Below are 27,791 nucleotides of genomic sequence, written 5' to 3'. Positions count from 1 at the left end.
CAGGATGTGTGACTAAAATGTAGAACAGGATTCAGATCCAATAAAAGTATGCCCCTAAACATGAATAGACGCAAAACAAATCTATGAGACAAATCTGTGAAATGAATGGGGTTAAATTTCACATAGTTTATATACAACATACACAGTTAATACAGATAAATAAATATGAAAAAGAGAAATGTACAAAAAAAATCAGAAGAAAAATGACAAGTTTAAATGCTTTTAATTTACATCAAGATCTGTTGCATGTCGTTTGTCCTCCCATAAACGTCACAATTCTGCAGCGAGCCAAAATTGTTGACAAAGCTCGAGTATACATACTCGATTCATACATGTATGAATAAATATAAAAACGTAAACAGATACATACTATAAGGCTTACATACTGACAAGCAAATGTACCAATCTTTAAAGTTGACATGTTTAAGTAAAAAAACAAAAAAAACAAAAACAATTCAATTCTTTACCATTAAGAACCTTGTCTTAACAACACTTCCACATTGTCCTCATGTAACACATATCATTCAATTTGTAAATGAAAGGGAGTATCAGAATTTAAACCTGCTTTAAGTGCGTTGTGTAAAATATCATTTCATGGCAAATCAGACACTGAACTGGAAAAATTTTTGGCTTCCAGTTTTTAACAACGAAACTCCGTCTTTTTTCTCAAATCCCCTCAAAATAATCATGAAAACGATTCACACTGGCATCATGCTTGTACCAACCACTGGCTCTGCATTTCTTTATGCAACATATATTAGTATGTTTAACACTTTTATGGTTTACGTTTACATGCACATCTCCTCCCATTCTGTTTGCTGATAAAAAACATTTGCACATATATATTTTTATTTACACATACAATGTGCTTATTTGGTGTCAGACAAAATGGGCTTCTCTGTGTTCGAGCTCTTGCGGCTTCCGAGGTCGCAGTCTTTGGTAGATGGGTTTAGTTTCACTAGGGCTGAGGTCGTCTGGGCTGCTGGGGGTTGGAGACTGGGGAGGTGAAAGGGTGGTGGAGGTCGAGACCCCGGGGTCGATGGCACTGTCTGTGGAGTCCTGTGTCTGGAGCTTGGTTTTTGTGGGGCTTGTGAGGGCAGGGGATGGCGTGACTACTTGGGCAGGGTTGGCAAGTGATGAGGTGGTGGAGGAGGTGGTGATTGTGGCTATAGTGGTAGTCCAGTTTGGAAATGTCCTGGCTCGGCTGTTAAAGGAAGCGGGGGGTTTGTAGAATGTCTCAGGAGGTGGCTGAAGAGTTCGTGGCGCCCTGAGAGTAAGTGGAAAGTTTGATGAGCTGCTAGACTCACTGACTGAATTTTCTGGGCTTTTTTCCCTTTTAAAAGTCCAAACAGGCTTCACTGACTCTGTGTGCGAGTTTCTGGAGAGTACTGTGCTCACACTAGTTGTTGTAGAGACCACAGACGAAGTGGTTGCTGTTGAGCTGGTGGTGATGGGCAACGTTGCCTTCAGGGGCTGCAATCCAGAGGCGGCAGGTGGAAGGTTGGCAACTATCATAGCAGTTCTGGGAGTAACATCATAGTGCTTATACTTTCTGTCCCACGTTTTCCTTTGCATAGTCTGAGTATCTATAAAAGGAGTGATGTAATAGGTGCTCACCCTGGACGAACCGCTTTGGCGAGCCTTGTCAGGTTCATGCATCTCCTGTATTGTTTCAGTGGTTGGGTCAGAGCTAGCATCGACTTTATCAGAACTGTCTCTGTTATTCCTGTCGCTGATCTGAACCGGAGCAGGCAGGCGTTCCAGTGGCATGCTGATTGGTCGGGACACATGCCTGACACGCTGGGTGCGTAGCTGGATCTTTGGTGCCATAGAGACGGTGGAGGCCATAGTGGCGTTGGAACTGCTACATGTGGGGGCCGTCCTCTTGACTTCTTGCCCACCGTAGGCCGGGAATCCATTGAATCGGTCCAATGTTGAGACCTCTGTTCTGTCTTTTCCTGGCTGGACATTCTCAACTTCATCCAGGATGTGAGACGATGGGATTACTGATGAGTACCTTTTGTACACTTTGGCAGTCTGTTGGAACAAAATTGATAATTACTTTACATCTGAGCATTAATCATATGAAACTGAATCAACATGTAACCCTTAATAAAATAAAATAAAAACAAAAAACAGAACATTATTTTTTGCAACAAATTTGTAGGGAAACGCAAGTTAATGGAGATTAAATTTTTGGCATTCCAGTGTGTTGTAGGCAGGACACTTTGGGTTACAAGACTGCAGGAATGCCAGAGCGTTAAAATGTCATTTATATGGGGTATAAAGTATATTGTTTATCAGAAGAATCAATTTTACTGCTCAAAGAACTGGAATTTTTCACACTTAAACCCTGACATAAGTAGCTTAAAAGCCACTCTGACACTGGTTTGTTTAGTTCTTCACAATGTGAATTATTGTAACTAGCAGCTGATTTCCACATCTTCTGAACATAACTGTAAACTGAATCATAATGCCCTTATCAATATGATTTTAAACACAGATTTACGCCTAATCTTCAGTTCCTCCTCACCTCTTTTATGTCCATCAGGGAGGTCGAGTATCTGCTAAGTTGTCGAACCTTCTCTTGCTGGGTAAGTTTGGGTGACGCCTGAGCAGCGGTGGTGCTTTCAGAACCAGAGGAGGATACGTCGAAAATGGTCTGAAAGTGTCGCACAAGCAGCTCCACCATCAGCGCCTGGTAAGGGTAGTCCACCAAAGAGGACAGCGACACTTCTGCATCAATCTGCCGTGGCTTCACCAGCGTGGGACCAAAGATAATTCCTAAGTTACTCGCCGTCATCTTGTTTTCCTCAGCCTGTTCAGAGACTCTGTGTAAAGTAGAGTGACAATGAGTGATAAAATTTAGATTACTAGTAGTAGTTTACTACAAGTAAAGAGCATTTTTAATGTTGTATTTTAATCATGTAATGGCCTAAAACTGCAAATATGAATACAACCACCAAAAACTTGAAATATCTATGGTTGGGCATTTTGACAAGTGGACATAAAGGACCTAAAAACAGACTTGCTTTAAAAAATGTTTAAAATGGTTTTAGCAAGACTTTAAAAAGCAGAGGTTTTCTGCTGTCATACTTTCAAATTACTTCTTGCGTGCTTTAAAGAAGGAACATGTAGAGGTCTTAATGATGGCATATTTCTGGGTTTCATTATTAAGCCTTACCTGTTTAAATGTGCAATAAGGTAGCGTAGAGTCTTATAGTTGGCTGTGGGCAGCTGACGGAGTAGATCTCCGATCCTGAAAATGACTCTGTTGAGCTGAGCGCTTGGTCGACTTTTCTCTCTGGGCTGGGTGTTCTTAGATTTATCAGCCTCTTCCACTATGATCCTCTGGCACTCTTTAGCCAAGCCGATGAAGTCATTGTAGAATCGATACATGATCAACGGCTCTGGTAACTGTTCAGATAAATAACAGACTGAATAAAATAATCTGAATCAAAAGAGTAAGAACCTGATTTAAAGACTGAACTGAAAATGAACGAAATACAACAACATTTAATAAATACACCTTAAGTGACACATTCATTTCCAGTCATCTTCTAACAAGCTGGTGATAAAAAAAAAAAAAAAAAAAAAAAAAAAAGTGAGACCCACCTGTCTCAGGTAGAGCTTGAGGACATTGCTAATGTCATGTGGTGAGAGTTCAGACAGCTCAACCAAATCCTTCCCATTTTCAAAGTTCTGACACAGTTTCTCAACACGCGACTTGGCACCGTTCACACGATAAATGCCCTATGGGGAGAAAACAGGAACTCAGGCATGCACACCTTTTAAAAGTACACAGTCACAGAAAGCTTTTGAAACGAAAGTGTTTAATATTTCCCAAACAGGATGTCACAGGATCGTATTAAACAACTTCCTGGACACAACAGTAAGAAAACGCTTCGACTTGCCTTGATGTTAAGAGCTCGACTCTCAATCTCAGATGTGCACTTTTTGATTATAAAGGGGATCCCATCTGAGCTGTTCTTTGCTGCTTGGGCAAAGTCGATACCAAACAGCTGGAGCCTGCCTTGTAGCTTTTTGTGGCCACACTGGATAGCAAGCGTCTCCAGGCACTTCTTATGGCAGGCCAGGTAGCACTGGCAAAGGAAAGCAGAAATGAAAACTTGTGAAATGTGTTTTTCATGCTGTGTACATTGACCCAAGCCTTTCACTAGCATTTCCACTGAAACAGTGTGTGGTCTGTACCTCTTCACATTCAGCACCTTGGAAAACAACCAGACTGTCACACTCTCGGCACTTAGATGGGGCTCGCAGTTTTCTTAGCTTATGGGTTTGAGCAGCTTTGGACATCTGAGAATTTCGGAACGGACCGGGAGAACTCGCCGTCTCCGTGACCATCTCTGCCAGATCTGCAAATCAGAGGAGCTTATGAGCAAAAAACTAAAACTCACAAAGACTAATCAGAGAAGAGGGAAGACTTTCATCTCTACTTAAACTAAACAAGAAAGTAGTTTCCTTTTCCTTTATGTAATCCTTCAAACTGGTTTGCAAAAGAAAATCTCCAAACCAAAGAAAGTAAAAGGAAGTAAAGAAGTGAGCTTATAAAGAGCAAGTTCACATGGAAAAAAAACAAAAAAACAAAACACACTGATCTACACAGACACAGGAAGTGCACACTGAAACGATCAGCTAAAACGTACATGACATGAATCTGCACTGCTCTACTGAGTGTAAAAGCATTTGATACATCAAAAAAGAAAAAAAAATCTTCCACAGGTTTTCACCAGTACAGCAGTCCTTTGTACTCTACATTACAGATATTCATGCAATGCTCCCACTCGTTTCCTCATATCAACCTCCCTTCGCAGACATACTAAAGCCTTCTATACGGCAGACAAAAGGTGAAAAATGAGCAAACATGTGACGGATCCTTCTGCCTGTGTAATAAAGTACACACAAAGAACATATTCATAAACACAAAGGACACAGAGGCAGTGGTATCTCACCATTTTCTGATGGGGAAGGTTCCCTCTCATCCAGATCATCAGCGGAAGACATGGTCCCGGTGGAAGGAGTTCTGGGAAGCTTTCGCTTAAAGTCACCTGTGGAAAATAAAAAATCTGAAATTAACAATGTTCACAAGCTAAAGAAAAATGGAAAACTTTTTTCAGACTGGAATGAAAATAATGTAAAGGAAATGCTCTACCAGTGTACATGTAGTGTGGAATTCACCATAGCTTAGACAAGAGTGGCAAAGAGTTTTAACGCAAGAGGGAAGTGTTCTTAGATCTGTTGTGGATGTGTGTGTGTGTGTGTGTGTGTGTGTGTGTGTGTGTTTACAGTAGACATTCAGGAAGTCAGAGAGCAACACACAGGCGGCTCTCTCAAATATGAAATTGACCTGTTTTCTGATTCTATCTTGTCACTGTCTCTAGCAGATGTTTAGGGAAGTATTGCCAATATAACGTCTTACCCTTCTCTTCACCAATGTTTCATTTGTCAATGCTCGAGTATTTCATATTTTTCTAGGTAAGAAATGTAATACATTTACTAAGTTGAAAGTAAAATCTTCATACCTGGGCTGGCAGTGGGGGAGTCCATGGACCTGGATTCACTGCTGCCTCCAGCACTCTCTGAGTCACTGCACATCCCACCCTGACTACTAGAGGCCCAGGCTCTCAGTGGTACCTGACCCTTTAATGCTGCAAAAACACATGCAGACCACCAGTCACAAACAAGGTAATACAGCTAATGACAGTCATTTGTTTAATAATATTCCAAGTTGTTTCCAGAAACAAGCAGTCACACACATATTCCAGACTTATGATGAGTAAGCAGCACACAAACGCTGCTTTTAGTCCAAAAAAACATTCCCATGACTCACAACACAGGGTAAGTTCCTGGAGGGCACATAAAGATGCAAGTATATGTGCAGGCTGGTCAAACTCACATATCGCCAAGAGCTGGACAAACTCCAGCAACAGAATTTATATGAAACTAATATAAACTGAAACTCTCATGTATGTTGGAAAAATACCTGGTATGTCTGTGCTGCTGTTGGACCTTCGCTCACTGATCTTTGCAGGTCGGACTGGAGGGTTATCCACTTCATCTCCGCTCAGCACGTCACAGGAGGTGACGGATGTCTGAGACAGGTTGCCATGGGAGGAGTGGGTGCTGCTCACTGACCTTTTGCTGAACACAAATCTGATGAAATAGAGTGTTAAAAGCAATGCATTATAAATATAGAAGAGGAAAAACAAAAGAAAATGTGGCAACATCATTTTAATTGTACACATTTTGCCCAAGAATTTGTTTTGTCTTTGTCACAAGCAGTTTTATAACAAACATTTTTGGCCATTTGACACCAGGTATTTCACTGTTATGCCCAGCCAACTAGCTACAATATAAAGCTAGTTGAACAATGTAGCTGTAATGCTATACGGCAGAAATCTTTTGTGGTTTTGAAAAATGTATAGCTATAAATACACATTATTATTATTACTATTATTATTACCATTATTATTATATAATGAAAATTCTTCTTTGTTTAAGCATAGCTTTAAAAAAAAAACTGCTGTGCTATTGACCAGAAGTGACAGCACTTGGATAACAAACGGGAAATAAGTCATTAAGTCAGGAAACCACTACAAAAAATGCCCTAAAATGTAAAACAAAATAAATATATATAAAAAATTATTACTCATAATCTAATTCTTTCTGCATTGAAAAGGACTACAATAGCTTTAGGACATTACCGCTAACTCCATATTATTAAATGCTTTGTGTAAAAGAGTAAATGTGTGCAGAAACTGGTTTTTAGCTTTGACAGCCTAAGTTGAACATAATGGGCAGCTCCAAACCAGAGCCAAACTCTCACGCTTGTAATCTCCGCAGCAGCATTCAGCCTGCGCCACAGATATTTCCTGAGGAATGGCAACAAATTCAACATGCGCTCTGTCTCTCCTCGATCCTGACTCTTTTCTTCTTACTGACTCATTGTTACCTTCACTGAAAGAAGAACTGAGAAACTTAAAAATGGGTGGGAAAGACTTAAAGCCATTTAAAAATACATACTTCCAAAGCCAAAAAATCCAAAATAACCTCAAATTACAAAACTGCAGCATAAACACAATGACACATAACCACTAGATTTAGTTCACACTGGCACACAAACACAGTGTGTCTCTATTTGCAGGATGCGCAACAACCATTTACATGGTCACTTTTAAGCAGGTACCTTCCTGGTGACAAAATTTAAAGCAATAAATCCGTGCTCTGTCTGGTTGATAAGAATTCAGTGAGTATTTCTATAATTTGAGAGCTCTATGGTGTCGGTGTTACCTGGAATTGTCAGACATGGAGTCGGAGTGAAGATGTTCCTTTGGCAGATTTCTGGGCAGATTTCGGACAAACTCAGCATAACATTGTCCTGGTTCATACGACTTGGCACTCTCAGTCAGGGCTTGGTAGTGGGCAGGGAGCAACACAGTTTGTGACTGCTGCATCTGAAACCAGTTGACCGTCACCTAAGATGTGAAGAAAAAAAAAAAGAAAAAAAAATCGAGGGAGTGAGCATGGTGAAAAATGATTCGCCAGATAAGTGAATAAAAGAGAGAGATACAAATAATGACTGGAATAAATTCTAAACAAATAGGAAGGAAGAAATAAATGCAGGAAAATTGAATGAAATGTGTTTGTTAAGTTATGCAAAAGAATAAGAATACAACCAATTATTGTTAGAATGGAAAACATTAAGAAAAGAAGGATTTTGTTAAATGAATGAATCACATAAAAACTTTAAAAACATTGTTAAAATGCAACATTATGCAGGGTAACCTTGAGTCCAGCTAAGGCAGTGCTACATGTCAAATTTGCTGTTGCATCGTGGTAAAATTACAGTCAATCGCCATCTTAAGCGTTGACCAATTTATTTGATACAGCAGGTTTTTCCAGGCAATCACCGCAGACTTAGCAGTTGCTAATAGAAGGTACATGTTTAGCATGAGTTACACTTTGTGTGAGCAGCCGTTATGCTGAACCTGCAGCCAAACTGCTGCTGCACTAGGAAGCAAACCTGTGTTTAATGGCAAGATGGCAACATTGTTGATAAAAAGGGAAAACAATTTAAACTTTCCACAATACAAAACCCTGCAAAATTATTGCTCTTTGTCTTTTACGCCTACTTGAAATTAAAGCTTGATTTATATCTATATTCTTCTAAAGCAAAGGTTTCTATTGGATGTTCTGAATACATTTGTATTGTTTTTAGATAGTTTAATTTATTATCATTTTATTCAGTCCTAATAAAAAAATATCAATATCACCAAATAAAAAAAACAAAACTGATCAATTTTGTCCCCATATTGTCCAGCTTTAAGTCCAGCCATTCGTCTGTATTTTGATATAAAACTGATGCAAACCATGCATACCCTCATTGCCATATCCTCACAAGATTCTAAATTCCACCAGTCTGATCTAGCATATACGACATCTCTCCAGAGGCTCACAACCTCCAACCCAAAGTACTGAAAAGGTTTGCTACCAGCTGTGTGACACTACCAGAGTCCTTTCTAATGTTCTGATAGGTCAGAACTGTCTTGGCAGCATGAAGGGAACCAAAGCAACATCAGGTTGGTTGACATTCCAGTCGAGTTGAACCAAAACTAAATACTTATGTTAAAAATCCTGCAGACCACGGCAGGAAAGCCACAGGAATTGTCATGTGATGGCAGCCAAGAACTAATTGACAACATTTTTAAAAGCCCAACTACCAGCCGCAGTTTCTTCGTTCTAAAGACATGCCATTCAACAATGATAGCAGCTCTCATATTCACAGCTAAATTTGTCCAGAAGGTACAAACTTCTCCCTTTGGTTGCTGACAAAAACAGCCACTATAACAATTAATAAAATATCACACCTAAGCGAAGGTGTTTCTGCCTGCAGGGAAAAATGAAAAGCTTACTATCTGTATCAAGTGGTGCTAAACCATACTGTGAAATGTGAATACGATATCATGCAGGTTATTTTAATGCCGTCTCTGATTGATGTATGCAATAAGTTATGAAAACAAGTTGCTGACTCTTAAAAATTAAATACTGCTCTCACAGCTTTGAGTGTGAGATCACACTGGAAGATCATCTTCCGTATCTGTGTGAGGATAGTGCTCTTTGCATTGGCCAGATCCATTCTTCTGACGCCTGCATCAGCCATGCAGCTCTGGTACTGTTCCTGAGCCTCCTCAGCCTGCACGGAGAAAGTGTAAGTGTGTGAAAGCTGTTCATAGTTAAACTTTATTTAACTTTCCTTGTTTGTTTTGCTTTGGTTTTTCTTGCCCACCTTCTGCAGAGCCTCCTCCTCAATCTTCCTCTTCTTATCCAGCTGCTTGTTTCCAGCGTTAGACTGCTCCTCCTGGGAGCGGTTTGTGGATGAGTGGGCCTTCTGGTACTCCTCCCTCCTCTGAGCCTTCAGTGCTTTTGCCTTCCGCAAAGTTGTGTCTGCCTCTTGCTGCCAAAACCACACAGATTTGGCCATAAAACACACACAATTAAAAGTGACAATGTGTGCAACTGTTACCATGGGTACAATCAAACATGCCTTCTTAAATGACAAACCTTGCATGAGAAGTTTGTTAAAAGATAACAATGAGAAACTGTGACATTAGTACATTCGTAACAACAGGACTTAAGAGAAATTTCTGTTGCTAAGCAGAAAAATCTAGAAAGATTTATTACGAGATAAAACTGATTCTTGCACAGCGTATCACTGCTCATGCAAAGGAATCCATTTGTGCTTTTGTAAGATTGTTTTGGCGTGATTGTATGGATGCTGGCTACAATGTGCTTCATTTGTTATGTATCTGAATTGCCTGGCAGCTGGATAACATTGCATTCACTGTGGAACGCTTACTGGTTAGAAATGCAAAAAAAAGAGAAAAAAAAAGAGAGAAAAAAAAAAGGAAAACTGGCATCAGTGCTGATAGAATTAATGAGAATTATGTTAAAGAGATTCTTTACAAACCATTTTCTTCTGCTCTCTCTGCCACTGCTCCTTGATTTCTTTCCTCAACTTGTCTAGTTCATTTTTGCGAGCCAGAAGAGGCTGAGAACAGAATCAACAATTCACACAGTTTTTCAAAACAATCTTCTTTTGATTTTCTTTTCTTTTCTTTTTTTTTTGGTAAAGAAAGTTAAATCCCAAAGGCTTTACTTAAAAGAGAATCAAGAACAATCGGGCAGTGTCTGTGTCCGGATCAGCTGGTACTCATACAGAATATTATTCTCTACGGGAGGCTTTCATGGAACAAACAGGCTCATTTGATTCTCTAAAGTGAAAAATGGGATGAAAATTAGCCGTAAATGTCTGCTTTCACAAAGATTATACTTTTCCTGGACACAATCATTTTGTTAAACAGTGTTGTTGTAGATTCATTTAAAGTGAATTGAGCAAAAGGAGCTTTAAAGTTTTGTTTTGAGCATAATAAAGCAACAAACCCAAGCCCCTTGTGAGTCTAGCTCTTCTCAACTTACTTACCTGTATGAATTTATTGCTTTGAAGAGCGACTGCCGTTTGAATAATCAGCTGGTTGAAATCAATGTCATTCTTGAACGTGGAGATGAAGATATCACTGAATGGCATGTAGACCTTGAACAAATATGAGAAAATTGGTGTTCACAGATGTTTTCTTGATAAGTTATGCAATCATATGGATGATATAACAATTCTGCATGACTCATGAGTGAAGTTTTTTTTCTTACCTGTTGACTGGCCAGTGTCTTTGCAGACTCAGCCATTTTACTATAGCCTTTAGCACATTCAATATCTGAAACAGAATTTGGCATTATTTAAGTTTGCAAATGAACAATAACTAGCCACCATTGTTTCAGAGCACATGATTTTGTCTAATGGCAGAATACAAACACCAAACAAGCTGAATTTATGAGGTTTAGGTGACATGGGAACTAATCTGGGTATCATATTGTAAAAATAAATGCATTTCTAGCTGAATAGAGGCAGGTCTGCTTGTTAGATTATTAAGCAACAACAATACCTTAAAGGCTATAAAGGTGTCGCATTTTCACACTAAGGTACGACCAGCTAATTATTAAAAAGTAATATGAATCAGTTTTTGAACATAAGACTTGAGTTTTTCAGTTCGACTGAACTGAATCTTTATCATAAATATAAGGGACACTAAGGCACACTGAGAAGTCGTAGTTAACTTTCTGTATTTTACCTCAAGTTTAAAACATATCACTTCAACTATATATAAAACAATAATTAATACATTGTTTCCTGTAATATCACTCTCAGCTTAAACCAGTGTTTGTAGCCGTGTAATATCAGAAGTGTAAATGTCTCACCCATGGCCAGTCGCTTTTCCATCCAGGCCAGAAGGTCTTTGATGTACTTGGACCAAGCCTTAGCATACAGCAGAGCAGACTCCACACCACTGTCATTCTTCTGCAGGGTCAAGTCAACTTCTTCCTCTCGTGACAGTGATACCTCTGGGCCTGTGAAATCAGCAAAGACACGGATATAGTACAACCACAATGTCCTGCAGTCAGATTTAATCTCACTTCCACTATCGCAACACACGTGTGGGATGTAAATTCTGAAAAACAGAGTGAGGTCATTGAAGTAGCCAGTGTGGGAGGATATGAAACTGCCAGGCATCTTTTAAAATAGCCAAACAGCATTATATTCCTTTACACTGTGTAACCTCTGCTTGTCACCCACCATGCTACTCTACATAAACCCCATGTGGTTTCAACATTCAACAGAAAAGGAATGTCAGACATGTAGACAGACAGGGGAAAACGAGCAGCTAGCATAAAAAAAAAACCCAACAGAAATAACAGGGGTTGAAGAAAAGGTTTAAGGCACGTGCGTCTACCTCAGGCATTCAAAAGTCCAAACCCTAAATCACTCAGCTAACTCACACTGATGCTTCAGACTGCCCTGGGCTGCAAAGCAACCATTAAATGCTTTATAAAGAAGCTTTTAATAGCTATCAAGATCATTTTACACACATATAGCTCAGAGATAAATGATTGAATTTGATGTACACTTACCCACAAGATCACTTTTCTCTGAAACATATTGCTTAGGATCCACAGAGAGGTTGTCAAAAGACTGTGAAAAAGACATTTAAGACGGAAGAAGAAGAAAAAAACACAACACATACAATTAGAGTAACACATCAGAAGCAGCTAGGTTTCAGCACCCCAATTAAGTATAGAGAGCAAGTCTTTTAAAGCTTTTTTTAATGGCGGGATAGTTAAATTGCTGCTATTAGTGCACCCTTTAGATGACTGCTGTATTTCAAAAGAAGGCCCTTAAATAGCATGTGGTTTAAAAGCAGGAAAACGAAACAAGGTGTATTACCCTGCTTCTCCTGGTCTGGGGGACCCCCAACCCTGAGCTGCTGTCCACATCTCCCATAAGGAAGTCAGAAACTCTGTAGGGGTTAAGACTTATATGTTAACGCGTGACAAGTTCCATTGAAGGAGAGACACACATCAGCTTGACATGATCAAAACTGTTTCCTATTTTAAAACATAGTGACGTGTAACAACTATTTAACATGCAGATATGGGACAGAGGTAATAACAGGTTAAACAAGACCAACAAGATCCTGTTCTCTAGTCTAAATTCAGCTAAAGTCTTGGCTCCAGCACAAAAAAAGAAAAAGAATGGAAGTGTTGAAAAGGTAAACAAGCATTTTTACTCACACATTGCCAAATGTGAATGCCAAAGTGTCGATGGATGAGTGTATCTCGCTGAATATAGCTTTTTGGTTTTCCGGGTTTACGTCCTTAAAGTTAATGCCTGTATAAAGTTATAACATACAGTTAAATGGCAGTCAAAAGCAAAATGGAATTACAACACAACTATTGCATATTGTTCTCATTCATCCACTGGTTAGAATGGTGTTGAAGTTGTATGTGAGCGCATATTTTCCAGTGTAACCATTAGGGGTGGGAAAATCAAATTGAAAAATTAAATATCTGGATTTTTTTGCTTCACAATTTTAAAATTGATTGACATTTTTTGTTTAAAAAAAAAAAAGAATCGATTTTGTTTAAAAAAAAAAAAATAATAATTTTTTTCCTTCAAATAAATTAAAATAATCCATTATCATTTTTTTGTCATTTTTATTAGCAGCAGAATGATGGTCTGGCTACTGTGTTTTTTCCAAACTCAAATCAAGAAAAATGATGAGCAAAAAAAAAGTTTTGTACATGTTTTTTTTTGTTTTTAATCTACAAAAATCAGCAATATCGAATAATTGTGAGAATCACTATTTAAATCAAATCGTTCCCCAAAAAAATCGGAATTGAATCAAATCGGGACAAAAGCATATCGTCACAGCCCTTGCAAACATTAAATGAAGCCCATTAAACTGCCACAGCAGTTGCTCATCTTGTTATAAAGATCTAAATGAGGAAACAGTTTTTTCTAGTTTTACTGAATTTTATTATAGTCTATAAATACTACATTTTAATATATAAAAATTAATGATTAATCAAAAATGGATAATTGATTCTTCGGATGATCAATTAAAACAACTTAATCGAATGCCCATCCCTAGTGTCATCCATACTGATCATGCACAGATGTAGCAAATTTGCTTCAAAATCCATAAATCAAACATCAACCAGTGATTTTATAAAGTCATCCCAGTGTGACAGCTCTTTGCACAACCATGTGCAAAGAGCTTTCGATGCAAGAAGACATTTGCAGAAAGAAATCAGAGGAACCAAAGACAAAGTCAGCGAAATCCGACTAAGCACACTGTTTCCTGTTGTCTCCGCAACAGGAAACACTCACACAGTTTAAATTCTGTGACATGCAAAACTCAAGACAAACAGTTTACCTTCTCTGTTCACTGCTTGGCAGGGTTACCCAGCACCAGGAAAACCTCAGCTATGTGAAAGAAAAGCTGCCACCTAACCCGTGCTTTCGAGCTTTTGTGCTTCCATTTCCCCTTGATGAGAAGAAATTCAGTCCAAGTCGGTAATAGATGGGTAATTATAAATTCCCAGCCGATGAAGAAACACAGACAGGTCATGGCATCCTGGGTTGGAGAGGCAGCACATTCCAGGGAGACTCTTGAGGACACCAAAAAGAGGAGGCGCAGTGCAAGCCTCCCTGCTGTGCACCTCCCTAGCTCTAAATGCTAGCTTACAACTGCGCTGACTTCTTCCTCAGGACATCCTGTGGGTCTCTAACAATGATTCCAGAACTCTGCCCCCCTTTTCATGCCTGAAATATGGAAACTGCATCATTCAAGTACATGGCCCATTGTTTTCTCACAGTTGAGCTGAAAGTGGGATGAGTAGCTTGTGAAAAATGACTGAACAGTTGATCATTTTGTCTGGATGTGACCTGACTTCTGTGGGATAGGGAAAGAAAGTCAGCAGTTTCTTTTTTTTTTTTTTTTTTAAATCCCAACAGGTTTATTTGTCCGGCAAACTCGAGAGGAAAAACAAAACTCAACTAAAGAAAAATGCAACAAATACAGCAAATTAGAAGTGAATGAACCGCTTGAATAAATCTACTCGAGGTTATATCTACAAGGAAACAGCAAACTAACAGAATGTCAGCTGAAAAACACACCGTCTAAGCAAAGGGGAATACAAAGAAAGGAAATAATGTCAATAAGTTGAGGAAGTTAGCAGTTTTATTGCAATGCCCTGCAGTTTTGCAGTCGGGGGAGGAGAAAAACAACACTCATTTTTAGGCCAGATGACACACAAACAGAAGAGGCTGAAACGACCGACTCTTTTTAGAATGAAAATTAATGGGCAGCCAAGTGGAGTATAAACGGTTCTATACATTTTCAGGTTTATTACCTCCACCAAGGAGATCACATTTATCAGTCTGTCTGTCTGTCTGTTAGCAACTTCATGCAAAAACTATTGTTCAGAATTTCATGCTTTTTTGTCTGAGACCGGGTCTCGGTCTAACTTAGATTTCTTTTCATCTTGGAAGTGATCCGTATCATATCTGGATTCAGGAAAGCTTTGAAGGATTCTTGATCAGTGTGAGATAGGGCTGCTTTCACTATATATCCATATAACTCAGGATCAGGGTGCTTGGCTTAAAAATACAGAAGAAGCTCCCAACAGGTTTTGCAAGATACAAAAATTAGACCTGCATACTTCCAAAATTCTGGATAATATGATCCAGAACAGGAATCTTTATCTGTGCAAGAGAACAAATTAAAATATAAACAAGCAACAAACACCACGATACAGCCGAGACACTGTGGATTCTTTATCAATCTATCCAGGGATCTAACAGTTCATATAAAATAAATATAGGTCTATAACTAAAGGGTGGAAATCACAATATGGCTGGAAATGAGCTGCCTGCAGGTCTGAGCTCTCTGAGGGCTTTTCTAGTTCAAATCTGAAATGTATCTAATGATAAAAGAAAATAGCAGGAAAAAAGTTCGGGTTGGATAATATGACATTGGAAACTGTTTAAACAACCATGTGTTTGGAGAGGGAGGAGTATTTTTTCCAGTAATTTTGGCAGCTGTACGACTGCCCCAGGTGTCATCACCGAGCTTCAAAGAGGAACATGAGTGAGAAGACAACACACTCTGAAGACGACGAGGCGCACAAGTCTGTTATCATCCAAACGTTTGAGTCTTCACCTCTGATGTCGTACTGATTCATCTCTTTGTCAGCCTCTCATTTCCAGTCCTCCTCGAGCTCATTGTCTGAGTCAGAGTTGTGTTATCTAATGGCCATTAGAGCCAGTCCGTCCAGGGAGTCAGTTGATGAAAAGCACCCTCTTGTGGACAAGCCAACACCCCCAAATAAGACGTGAAGAAACAACTGCATTTGTTGCCACACCAACTGACAGTTTTCCCAATGAGACAAACGTCACACAGGGCAGCCATGTATCATATCACAAGCATTCTGTCAGTATGAGTAAGGTGCATGCATATCTTTGTCCAGTTTGAGTGTACTTAACAAGACATACATTATGTTCTGATTAGTAAAAATGCCACCAAATTCTTCTGTTCATTCCGTCACTCATCAGTTTCAACCATGACAATAGCTCCTTTGACTAATCTACATATTTTTGTTTACTTTTCGCATTCTACACATTGTCAGCGCACCACTCAGCAGGTTATAATCTGCAGATATGCTTTCTTAGGGAGTAGGCAACAACCCAGAGACACAAACCCTACAGGACAAAAGAAATGAATAAAGAAAAAGAAATATGTCTGACTGAGAAAAAAGAAAAGCCTTTAAAAATGATGAAATATGGAAAACAAATCCCTGGCATGTAGCTTCTATTGTTGTCCTGTTTGCAAGTCATATGGAGAATTCCCCTTGCTGTGGATCACACCATAAAACAGATAAGCTTGTGAGTTGAGACTTCTTTGTGTTCATTCTAGACACATGGAAGTGTATCTGTCCAGCCTGATGCTTCAGAAGCATATTCCTAAAACAACTCTTGAGAAGTTAAATTGGCCTTCAGGGTAATTCTCACACTGGACTGAAAAAGTGATGCATTGTTCCCAACTAAAGCAAATGTGAAATTTCACGCCAAGACATTTGAGAATCTTACCTGGGTGCCTGTGTGTGTATGTGTGTGTGTTCACTTGTTTGTGTGCACTTGTGTATACTAGACTAATGACTCACCTTTGACTTTGGCAATGACAGTGCCAGCAGATCCAAGAATGTCTACTGAGTTTAGGGTCTGATGTTTCGCAATGACAGCCTTGAGGACACGGAGTAACTCAGCTAAACGTTCCTGCACTACCTCCTGAAGACCAGCTCGGTTTTCTACAGAAAAGGAAGAGGCACAGAAGCAAAGCCGAGTCATATAAGCATCAAACCCTCATACAATCCTAAACCCATTTACATGAAATAACACATTTCTATCTATTACTCACAATAGTAAGAGGGTAGATTCATTCTTGGCATTCCTTTTGTCGCTGTCACATAGAGGTAATTTTCCAATCACTTTGTCATTTCAAAACTATGAAGCTTTGTTGTTTTTTTAGACAAATCTGCCATTCTTGAGGAAAATGATAAAGTATGTGTTGTACTGTGTTTAACTCTGTCAGTAATTGTGGCTCCAATCAAAATAGAAGACAGAGAAGGTTGTGGTTGAAAAACAGTAACAAACTCAGTTGTATGAAACTATCATTACGCAACTTGTTCTGCTTCCTCCAGACAGTGACAACACGAGCAACGGAAAAGGTGTGTATCATAAATAAGTGACAAAGTGTCAGCCAGAGAAATAACATTCACACTCTGATAAAAGGGATGGATAATGAGATTCTGGTATGCTTTTTTGGTCATCAGTGAAGCAGAGTTAGAAAACTGTCCCAAAAAAAACCTGAAAAAAATCCATTCGTTTTGTGTTCATCAATAGTCCTTATATACCTTATATTATTGGATAAGTGCAAAATTCAGAGGTGTTTTTTTTTTCCAAAACAAAAGGGAAGACTTAAAAATGCTCACAAAGTAAATAATAGTGAAGAAATAAAACTGACTGACATGACTAATGAGAACAATCATGTAATCATGTTTCCTATAAGAGTCGACAGAGAGAAAGAAAAGTAGAAGACTTCAGAAGATGTCTTCCACGCCAGTGAGGTTACACATGATGATAGAGGGAGGAAAAGAATGTTCAAAATGCATTCAGATTACTCTTTGCTCTCTACTTTATCAACCATATCACATTCTGTCAGTCACTCTGCTATGAAAGGCATCTCTTCCCTGTAGAACCAGACAAAGCGAGGAACAACCCCCTTTTAACTTAGCGTTTTTGTAGCTATGACTGCTTTCTATATATATATATATATATATATATATATATTTTTTTTTTTTTTTTTTTTTTTTTTGTCAATTTGCTTTTATTATCCTTCCAAAAGAACTTTTAAAAGCAGAAAAAGTGTTTGACAAACTTGAAAAATTAAAAGCAGAATATACAGGATTGATACTAGTAATACTGAACCCATGAACATCTGCCAACAAGAAAGCAGCTAAAAAAAAAAAAAAAGGAAGAGTTTTATCTCCTGCTGCTATTCAAGCTAATCAGTAGAGGCTCTGCAAGCTGGCACTAAACAATAGGTGAGTTCCTGTAAGCTCACTGCTTTGGAATAAGCTGGGGCACTGGCTAGAAACAGAAAAATCACCTGTTTTTCATCAAAGTTAACCCAGAAAGCAGAGCGGTGAGACGAGAGGCTGTGGCTATGTCCACACAAAACCGGTTCAGGTGTGAAAATGGCAGCGAAAACTAGGAGAAGGCATCACCATCTCCACAAAAACACTGTGGTACATATTACAAGTCTGTGTGTGTGTGTGAGGGAGTGCTATGATGATTAAAGAGTAACACTTCTAGAACAAGACGTAGTGCATACCCAGGTAAAAGCACACTGCTTGTTGCAGGAAGTTAATTTTTCATGCAACATCTGACATACAGGTTCTCCATTTCTGCTTGTTCCTGCTGTTGATGATGGTGTACAAGCTGTAAACGCGCTGGGACCAGCACCACATCCCAGCTGGTTGTGTATATGGTTGTTGTGTTTGACACGTGTTCGTCACATTGACGTCACATTCTCCACTTGTGCGGTTACACTGTCCTGACAGTAGAGGTTTCAGACCACCTTGGTACCTGGCTTCAGACGTGAATGGTTCCTTCCCACTGTCGCCAGTGTGCTTGCTCAGCATGGGAGATTGAGTTGGAGCCTCCAACTCAATCAGTTGGTTTCCTTATATAGGCCACTATGAATTGGCTTTCATTATGTTTTTTTTTCCTATCTGTAAAGCGTCTTGAGATGACATTGCCGTGATTTGACGCTATATAAAGTTGAATTGAATCGAATTGAATTGGTTTCATGGAGGCTAATCCCCAGTTTCATGCAGATGAAAGAGCAGACTGGTAAAATACTTTTGTGGTTTTACTGCGATTTGGTGCCTTGTGGACGGCCCCTGAGTTTATTGGGATATTAAAAGCAGTTGCAGAGGGAGTTTAAAGGGGATCTTGTGCGTGTTGCTATGTGTGTTACCCTTTCTTATACTTTCCTATTACATACGTGCTAATTAAACAGGCTGGTGTAACACATTAAAAAAGCTACGCCCTCAATTTTTAGAACTGAGGGTGTAGCTCATGGACTTATGGTTATATTATTTCAATAATATTTCTATCATATTTTAATAATATAACCATCCTAAAAACAGTCAGCTGGAGAAAAGCGCCTGTTACCTCAAAGAAAATATTTCCTTTGCAGCAGGTTGGCTCAACTGCACCCTTGGCCCCAGGTGAGAGGTCCCTCAGACTGTAACGTCTGCTTTGAAGTCTGACTCCCTATTGACAATGATAATGGATCCTCATTAAGAGCCTTCCCTCTCATTTTAATCCTTCCACTCAGATTTTGTCAACAGGGTATTCATGTCAACCCCACAAGTTTTTTATTTATTTATTTATTTATTTTTATCAAAGATGTGTGTGGGTTGGGTGTTAGCATATAACAGCCTGCCTTAATTAGATGCACACCTGAGAGTTAGCATTTAACATGACACAAGAGGAGCTTGGCTGAAAGTGCTGCGACAATATCACAGCAGTAAAGTTGGTTTGGATCACCCACTTCCTTTTACCCTGAAAAGAATTTAATTAGACCAATCTATTCTTCAAAGAAGCAAAAGAGATGCAATCTGCAAGGAAATAACAAAAGCAATGTTGTGGCAACAAAAGGCAGAGGACCGGAGCCAGGCATTTTTTTCCTCCTTTGTCTACTGTCACCCACTTGCAGGTGTCACAAACCCAGCACTGTGGTAACGTGGCTAAAACAAACAAATGACAGCTAGCAATTTCAATTAACGATAAATAAACTGCTATTGACCTTCAGCAAAGAACATGTCTACACTAATTAGAGCAAAACTTCAGGCATCTATTTGAAGCAACACTTTACAGCAGACCTGAGAGGGAAACTATTGGCTCTGCCATTGGTCATCAGTCCGCCCATTTAAATCTCTTTTGAGTCTTCATTTCTAAGCATGGACTAAAGGTTTTTAATTTCACATTTAAAGAAAAGTACTAAATGTTTTTGGAGACAGCTAAGTCAGATACCCACTATTGTTGTTAATTGAGTGAATGTGTCTGTGCATACTGCAGTATTGGGAGGCGAAAAGCTGGTAAATAAAAACATCAGAGTGGATTCATTCTGTTGCAGCGTCATCAAAAAGCACAGAGGAAATTTGCTGGTCAGTGTGGAGCTAGGCCCATTGTTTTGGCAGTGATAACAGCACAGAGGTATATTGTTGAAGGGAAGACCCCTGCTAGTTCAAATTTGCCTGCTCTTTGTTTACAGCAGTGGCCTGAGCTTTTGTGTCACAGCCATGCTTCATCTTCCTCCTTCCTCTCATCTTCCATTTTCTTTTATTATTATTACTTATTTTTTATCCACAAATTACATCAATATATATGTTTTCTTAATCCAAAATGAGGAAACACAAAGAAAAATACATACATATACAAATCTAGGGCACCCTTAAGTAATAAGAGAAAAAACTGATTTCCACCGGTGTTACATAAGAGTTCAAGCTGCTACATCAAATCCACCACATTAAATAGTAAGTCAGCCTTTCTTAAACACAACTCCTTACTGCTTGAGGTAAAATTAAAATCAAAATCGCTCCAAATGTTTTGTCAATTTACATTGGAATTTAAAAGTTTGATCTATAGATTTGTTCTCTTTCCTCACCGTCACAGTTTAAAAATGATAAACTAAATCAGTTTTTCTCATGTAAGCTTTAGTTAGATAAATAAAATCATGCAACATAAAAGTGGAAAAAGTGGTTCACTAAATCAGCCGAGTCTCACGTTTTCTGTTAAAAAAAAAAAAAAAAAAAAAAAGAAGACATTTACCACCTTCTTTGGTGATTTTTCCAGGCTTATATGACATTCATTGATCATATTAACATTTATGAAAAATCAGAATGTGTCACCTCACAGCACGAGCTGTCTGAGTTAAATCTTTCCTTTTCTGTAGCTCAGTAGGTCAACAAATTAAACCAATTCCAAAGAAACGCTAAATTGTTGAAGTTTACAGCACCATTTCAGCACCACACCAAGTGAAAGGCAAAAGAAAGACTGCAAACTTTTCAATCACCATTGTCCTCTGCTCATATCTTCCGAACATCCATGTCATTGCTGCACAGTCAAAAGTGGTAACACAACTTAACGGCAATGCATCATCTCAAACATTTGCCTTTTAAATTAATATTGCCTCCTAAATTACTGTGCTTGTAGGGGTTCTATTGTGCCTGACAAAGCTCATTGTGAGTCTGGAGCAGAGAAAGACCAATATAATCCCAATCTTCAGGTGGCCTGACAGGGGTTACCGCCTCTGCTCCCACCACTGTTAACAACATGAAATCAACTGGCCTGTCTGGACATGCAATCTGCTCAACACGGAACAAGTAGGTTTAGTGACAGTGCTGCTTGAGAAACTGCCGCAGGGCTTTATTGAAAGACCAAGGAGGCCCCATTTGCACTTCAGCATCCTACCTCCTCCTCTTCTGTTTAAGAGGGAGGGTGACACATTTACACTCTCAGAAGCAGCTAATTCCATGCTTTTGTTTTACTGTTTTGTTTAGCTGTATATGCATTTGACACATTCCAGCCTAGCAATGCGGCTTGCTCTCTTGTAACTCAAGTTACTACCCCAAAATGCCCGGACCTGAATTTTCAGACTTTTCATCCACTGACTAAAAGACTAGTTCACTAATGATCCATAAGGCCAGAAAACATCAACCTAACAGATTCTGCTTGGATTGCCGGGCTGCCTGGAACCTGATATGCAACAGGTGGAATTGTTTGGTCAAGATTTCATCTCCCAACACTAACTTTCCTCTCTGTCCAAACAAATGCTGTACTACTGGGTGCCTCTTCTTCTATCCTATACCTTGTTTGGCAACAGAGTGAGTCAGACAATAAACAACAGGCTCTTAACAGCTAGCTGCTCTCAGACAATTAGTGAGCTACTCTCTGTGAGGTCTGGGCTTCACAGACTGGCTAAGTGTTTGACACTTCACTACATGTTTGGGGGGTGGGGGGGATTTTTGACAGGCGATGCTTGAACAAAGACAAGTCTACGCCAGCTACAGTGGTATACAGCAGTATACTTGAGATATGTGTAGAGATTTTTAGTTACCTAAGGAGCCGGCCGGACATTCGCATAATTTGTTTGGTACCATAATTTGTTTTTGGAAAACTCAAATTTTTCCATTTGTAGCAAAAAAAAACCCCACAGAAGTTCAATTAATTTCCGACAAAAAGCGCACCTTAGTTATGATGACAGGGATCACCGTTGACTACTATCAGCTTGTAGTGTACTGGTTAAAGATCAATTAAGTTACCAGCAAATCATTGTTTAAATGATTTCAGAAGTTATTCTATACCAACCTACTGTATCTCACACCCCAAGCGTTAGCATATCAGATGGTGGAACCAAACAGTATTTGATTTATTTCTGTTTCTTTGGCCTAAAAAGAGGCTGATATAGATTAGCATCTGTAGCTCAGGAGGAAGAGCAGTCGTTCTTCAACTGGAAAGTTGGGAGGTCGATTCCAGGCTTCCCCTGACTAAAATGCCGAAGTGTCCTGGGGCAAGACACTGAACCCCAAGGTGCCCCCCGATGTGCCTATCGGGGTATGAGTGTGTTGTATGAGTGCAAATCAGCAGTAGGAATGGGCGATATTGCCAAAAATTTATATCACAATATCATAAGTATGTGGATAATTATATCACAGACAATATAGTAGAATGACCTCATCAAGATAGAAATGTGTGCTTATGTGATATAATCATTTTACATTTTCTACTGGTGTAGAAAAAATAAAAAATCTAACGGTATCATTGTGAACGGTATGATAGTTCACACCCCTAATCAGCAGCAGTATTATCCTCTGCAAGTGGGAGCTCTAACACACCCCTTACCCTGACCAATGTCCTGCACAAACATGTAGAGCACATAACCATAAATCCCACCCCAGGAAACACACCCTGGCCACAAGCTTGCACAAAAATATCCTTCAACATCACAGGGGAAAGAGACTGCCCAACAAATCTCTTCTTTCTTTCTCTTGAGAGCAGTGGGCCATTAAAGCTCTATGCGCTAAATTTCAGCTTTTCATTCAATCAAAGGCACCGCCTGCAAGGGGTGACTTACAACGGTTCAGGGACACTTATGTGACATAGTTTGTACAGAGGGAGACATGTGGACGAGCTATAATATGTATTATTATACATTTGTAAGAAGTGTCAAAACTAATAAAATCCTCTTACACAATAATGGAAAATAAATGTAATTTACTCAACTAGGTGCCCAATTTTTGGGGGTGAAATTGCAATTTCCCTTTGAGATCAATTTTTTCTTGCTTTTTTTTTTTTTTTTTTTTCATCTCATTGACTCTTTTTTGTGTATTGCTTTCAGCTAGTAAAGTAGTTACTGCACCGTAAATGTTTGAACAAAGAAAAACGTCTGTAAATAAACAACATGGTTACAGCCAGGAAGGAGTCCTTGATCTAACCACGTTCCTTTTTTCATTATCTGCCTGTGTGTCTAATGTCAGCACAGTTACACACCGCCACTGTGAAACATGGAACAGTGCAGCTCAGCTGCTGATCTTATCAGTGCCATGATACCAGCAGTTGAAAATATTCACACTTTAACAGTGGAACAAGAACATGCGAGTCAAACAGACTTGCTCTTCCTCATTTAAAAATATTTAATACCCATTTTCGGGCACAATTTTAAAATATGCAAAGAAAAATTTTCCAGACTTTATCTGCGGCCAAACAAACTGTACAATGAACACTATACTGAGTAAATACTGTAAGCCGTTAACCTCATGACTTGCAACTAAGCTGTGAGATTTTTGTTCTACCCTCGAGTGGGATTGTGTCAGTGGTGGTGTGACACACTTGAGGCTAAAAGAATAAAGCAACTAATGTGGCCTCTCTCAAGCAAAGAAGCCTTTAAGGAAACAGAATTTCATAACTGTTCTAATGGAAAAAAGCCGTTTACAGTGACAACTTTGGCTCTTTCAGCTTTTTTTGGCCTATAGATTGCCCAGAACCACACATTGCTCAAAACACATTCCTGAAATGTTTAGGTTCCACTTAAGGCAAACCACATTGCAACTTGGGAAATTTCTGTACTTTTTAGGGGGAGAAAATGAGACTTTTGAGGGGAAATCTGCAGTCACTTTGTTTTTTTTAAAAACGGCTAAACTAAAAGCAAAACTAAGATGTGAGGCGATCATGAGACTCACTGCTTAGTATACAAAGCCATGTGGTAACAGTTTCCTTTTCTTGAAACTGTTGAGTCCTGCATACACAGAATGTTACGCAGGCTGTTTCAAGCTCTGCAGTTGTTCTGCTAAACTCCTGAAAAGGCAGAAACATTTTTCTCACTTTTCACAAACTTACTTTTTTTTTTTTTTTTTTAAATGAGAAAACCCTAACCCTGAATTGCAAATATTTATATAGTAAATCTATTTTTTTCATGAGTTTTTACAGTCAATGTGCCTCATATCTACCATTAGTCTTTTGAAAACACTATAGCTACAAGTGAACATTTGTTCTAGAGGAATGCAGAGTATGCAGGAGAGTGGGGGGATGGGAGGGGGACAGCAGTTCAGCTCTGTGCAGAGGACTCTTTTTTTCATGCTGATTTAAACCAATAACAATGCTGCCTTTTGCTAATTAATACAGATTTAAGTATAAAAACAAGTTCTGTAAGAGGAAAATATTCCTGAAGAGCTCCTCTTAATAATATTAGCCTCCAAGACTGTGATATTGCTACTTTTAATGTTACCTATAAATGCTTGACACACACCAGCATCAAGGCTATATAAAAATCAGTTATTTATGAACTGAAATAACATATTTTAATTGCACAGACTTGCATGTGGTTTGTTGTGTTATGCAAGATTGTGTTTGCCTCTCATTTTGCATTCAAAACAATTTGTGTACACCCGAGTCATGCCGCGGTTCTCTATTGTCCCCACTTTATTTACAAGAGAGCAATCAATTGTGCTGAACTAAATGTTGGCAAACAGTTAATGCTTCATTATTTATCTTTTTTGGGCAATTTAACTCAAATATCATGGTTCAACAATCTCATTACCGTCTTCTCATCGTTTTGATTGTGATGGAGAGACAAGAGACTAAGGTTCATTAATCTGATCTGTGTGGTGATGGGTCTTTCAACTGGACATAGATCATTTTGGGACAGCAGGAGTCCAAGTTCAGCAGTCACCCGCTGAGTCAAAACTAATGCAGTCATGCAATCTTTTCAACAATTAAATTCTCTGACAGCTTTAAGTTACAGTGTTGTGAGTTTTGTGACCGATGCCCAAGTCATAAAAAAGAATTTGCACACCAAAACCACAATCAGAGCTTGGTTAATATACTGGTGAAGAGCAGTGGGTGTGAATACAGTGGATCTAGTTAAATCAAGCTTACAGTTGCTGATTGTTACTCCTCTGTGGGTTTGCATCAACCAAACATGCTGTGTGCTTCAGTTACTTCCAGTGGAAAAACAACTGGGAGCCCTGAGAGGCAAAACAAGCATCTTCCAAGCTAAACTCTCGCTGTATGAAGAGCTGCGAGAGGAACACCGACTCCAACGTCTCTCTCGCTGCCGCACAAATAAAATCCTTCAAGATCTCAAAACATTGCATCAGTTTCACACAGTACTCCAATGACAGACCTTTCCAAGTCTGAAAATAATAACAGAGCAGATGACATGCGCTGCAGTAACCTCCCTCACTGCCTTGTTCCTGCAGCTTTCTTCAACCAAAGAGAGGGTTGCTGCTGCAGAGGCTGTTTGTCTCTTCAAGCAAAAGTCACACAAGAAGTGCTGCTAGTCACACAACTGAAGAACTACAGGAAAAAAGGGAGCATTGATCATCTGTGTTAAGACCTAGTGCTTTCAATGGATTAATAAGAAGTTGTATGTTAAATCTCAAATAGTTTCCACTCAACACTAACAATAGACAAATAACGCTGAATGCTGTCCACCCTTTCTGTGCTTCATCCAACATGTTCATACCAAAATAGTCATGTCTTAAATCAATTTAATACAGACTTTTGACTGTTACTTCTTCCAGACCGTGAAACCTTCCTGGCCTCCCAGACAAAAACTGCATGTCTTCCAATCAGACTGGAATGAAAACACATACACACACACGTGAAGAAGGACAAAATGCTGACAAGTTAAGATTAGCAAATCCCCATCATTAGACACTGTAGACTGAAAACATGTTTACTAGGAATGAAGCAAAGCCTCAACATTAGGGGTTTATACTGTCATGCGTCACAACTTCTGTATTTGAGGCGGAAGGTCACGTGAATCCAGAAAAAAAAAGTTTTCAAAAGGGATGATATCTGTTTTTACATTACTAACATACTTTTCTAAAAGTTAAGTTAATGATTACTGGTCAAATCTTCATATTACAGAGATCAGTGCACTGAATTTGAGTGAGAGTTGGTTTTCAGAGTATTTTGAAAATGTTTTCTTTTTTTGTTTTGTTTTTTTAGATGATTCAAGTCCAAAATCATGCGTTTTATTTAAAGTAACAACTTCTGACCAACAGGTTTGTTTTGTATTATAATCTTCCACCACATTTTGTATGAATTAGAAGTGCTCTTCAAGGAGCATTTCAACACTTAGTATAGCTATATTTGTTGGAAAGTTGGAGCACAGTTCTTTGAAACAAACATTATGGTATTAATTATTTGTATTATAACATAGGTTATATTATGGAGTGGGAAGGGAGTAAACAACAAAAACAAACAAAAAAAAAAAGCCATAGCATGTCATGGGAGGACCTGCGTCCAACTGGACAGTCCACTCTCACTTTCCTACGATGTCCTCTACTATTTGATTTCGTGCTTGTGTTGTTCTCACTCATATATAAGTTGCTTTGGATAAAAGTGTCTGCTAAATGACTGTAGAATAGAATAGAGTAGAATAGAATAGAACAGAATAGAATAGAATAGAATTACTAGGCACTGGTTAATAGATAGACAGGCAACCACACTATTGTAGCATCTTGATTATGCCAGTGTCTTAGAGAAAAGAACCACAAAAATAAACTACAAATCCTAATGACATGATGAGGTCAGATGGTATGACTTCATCCCACCTGCTGAATAGGGTTTGTTGTTAACAGGAAGGCAAATGCCCAAAATGTTTTTGTGATGCCTCAGAGAAACACTGAGCACGAAACAAGCTAAGGCGCTTTCTCACGGAGGCCTCCCTCCTCCAGCCAGAGGAATGGCTAAACAACTCACTCCCACTGCCAGATATACAGTAAGACCCTACGTGCATGTCCTTGTAGGCTTAGTCCGTCTTTGTCTTTTCATCGCAAAAGGTAGGAGAGAGTTACATTTGGTACTTCACTTTTACTGTACTTCACATTAAAAATAAAAAAGGTCTCAAGAACAGGGCCTTCTGTTACAGCACATAGCTGAAACAGATACAGATGCTTGTTTTTTTTTCTATTCAGCATTTATATTTTGAAACATATATCTGAGTGTTAGGTATAAAAAAAAAAAAAAAAAGGTGTATTTTCATGACTTTTGCACCAAGGAGCTTATTTTATGGCTGAATTTATTAATGTAGTCATTTATATTACTCTTGCAGCTATGCAGTCACAACAACCCACAGTCAGTTTTTAAACTTCTGTGTTGTAATGTGCTCTTAGGTGCTATGTTTATCCCAGTCTGCAATAATAAAAAAAAAAGAAAGCCAAACTCTTTACGTCAAAAAAAA

At 38.9% G+C, this 27,791-nt stretch overlaps 1 protein-coding gene across 1 annotated transcript in view; it reads right to left on the bottom strand.

Annotated features, from left to right (window-relative positions):
* Window positions 1-265: 265 nt before the first annotated feature.
* LOC306758955 (rho GTPase-activating protein 29-like) overlaps window positions 266-27,791 on the bottom strand; it is a gene marked incomplete at its 5' end in the record, with an annotated part of 28,629 nt that continues 1,103 nt past the window's right edge. The window contains 20 exons of the mRNA XM_079244408.1: window positions 266-2,037; window positions 2,534-2,831; window positions 3,185-3,417; window positions 3,616-3,753; window positions 3,915-4,103; window positions 4,213-4,376; window positions 4,974-5,069; window positions 5,544-5,669; window positions 6,005-6,174; window positions 7,312-7,496; window positions 9,077-9,214; window positions 9,308-9,475; window positions 9,989-10,069; window positions 10,502-10,612; window positions 10,726-10,790; window positions 11,332-11,481; window positions 12,043-12,103; window positions 12,356-12,428; window positions 12,703-12,799; window positions 16,636-16,779. Coding sequence (XP_079100534.1) covers window positions 880-2,037; window positions 2,534-2,831; window positions 3,185-3,417; window positions 3,616-3,753; window positions 3,915-4,103; window positions 4,213-4,376; window positions 4,974-5,069; window positions 5,544-5,669; window positions 6,005-6,174; window positions 7,312-7,496; window positions 9,077-9,214; window positions 9,308-9,475; window positions 9,989-10,069; window positions 10,502-10,612; window positions 10,726-10,790; window positions 11,332-11,481; window positions 12,043-12,103; window positions 12,356-12,428; window positions 12,703-12,799; window positions 16,636-16,779 — 3,845 coding nt within the window. The 3' untranslated portion in view covers window positions 266-879. The remainder of the gene's footprint in view (window positions 2,038-2,533; window positions 2,832-3,184; window positions 3,418-3,615; window positions 3,754-3,914; window positions 4,104-4,212; window positions 4,377-4,973; window positions 5,070-5,543; window positions 5,670-6,004; window positions 6,175-7,311; window positions 7,497-9,076; window positions 9,215-9,307; window positions 9,476-9,988; window positions 10,070-10,501; window positions 10,613-10,725; window positions 10,791-11,331; window positions 11,482-12,042; window positions 12,104-12,355; window positions 12,429-12,702; window positions 12,800-16,635; window positions 16,780-27,791) is intronic.

Source organism: Telmatherina bonti (genome assembly GCF_933228915.1).
Source record: "Telmatherina bonti genome assembly, chromosome: 7".
Classification (NCBI taxonomy): Eukaryota; Metazoa; Chordata; class Actinopteri; order Atheriniformes; family Telmatherinidae; genus Telmatherina; species Telmatherina bonti.
The sequence above is the reverse complement of the archived record's forward strand: the minus strand, read 5'-3'. Positions and strand labels throughout refer to the sequence as shown.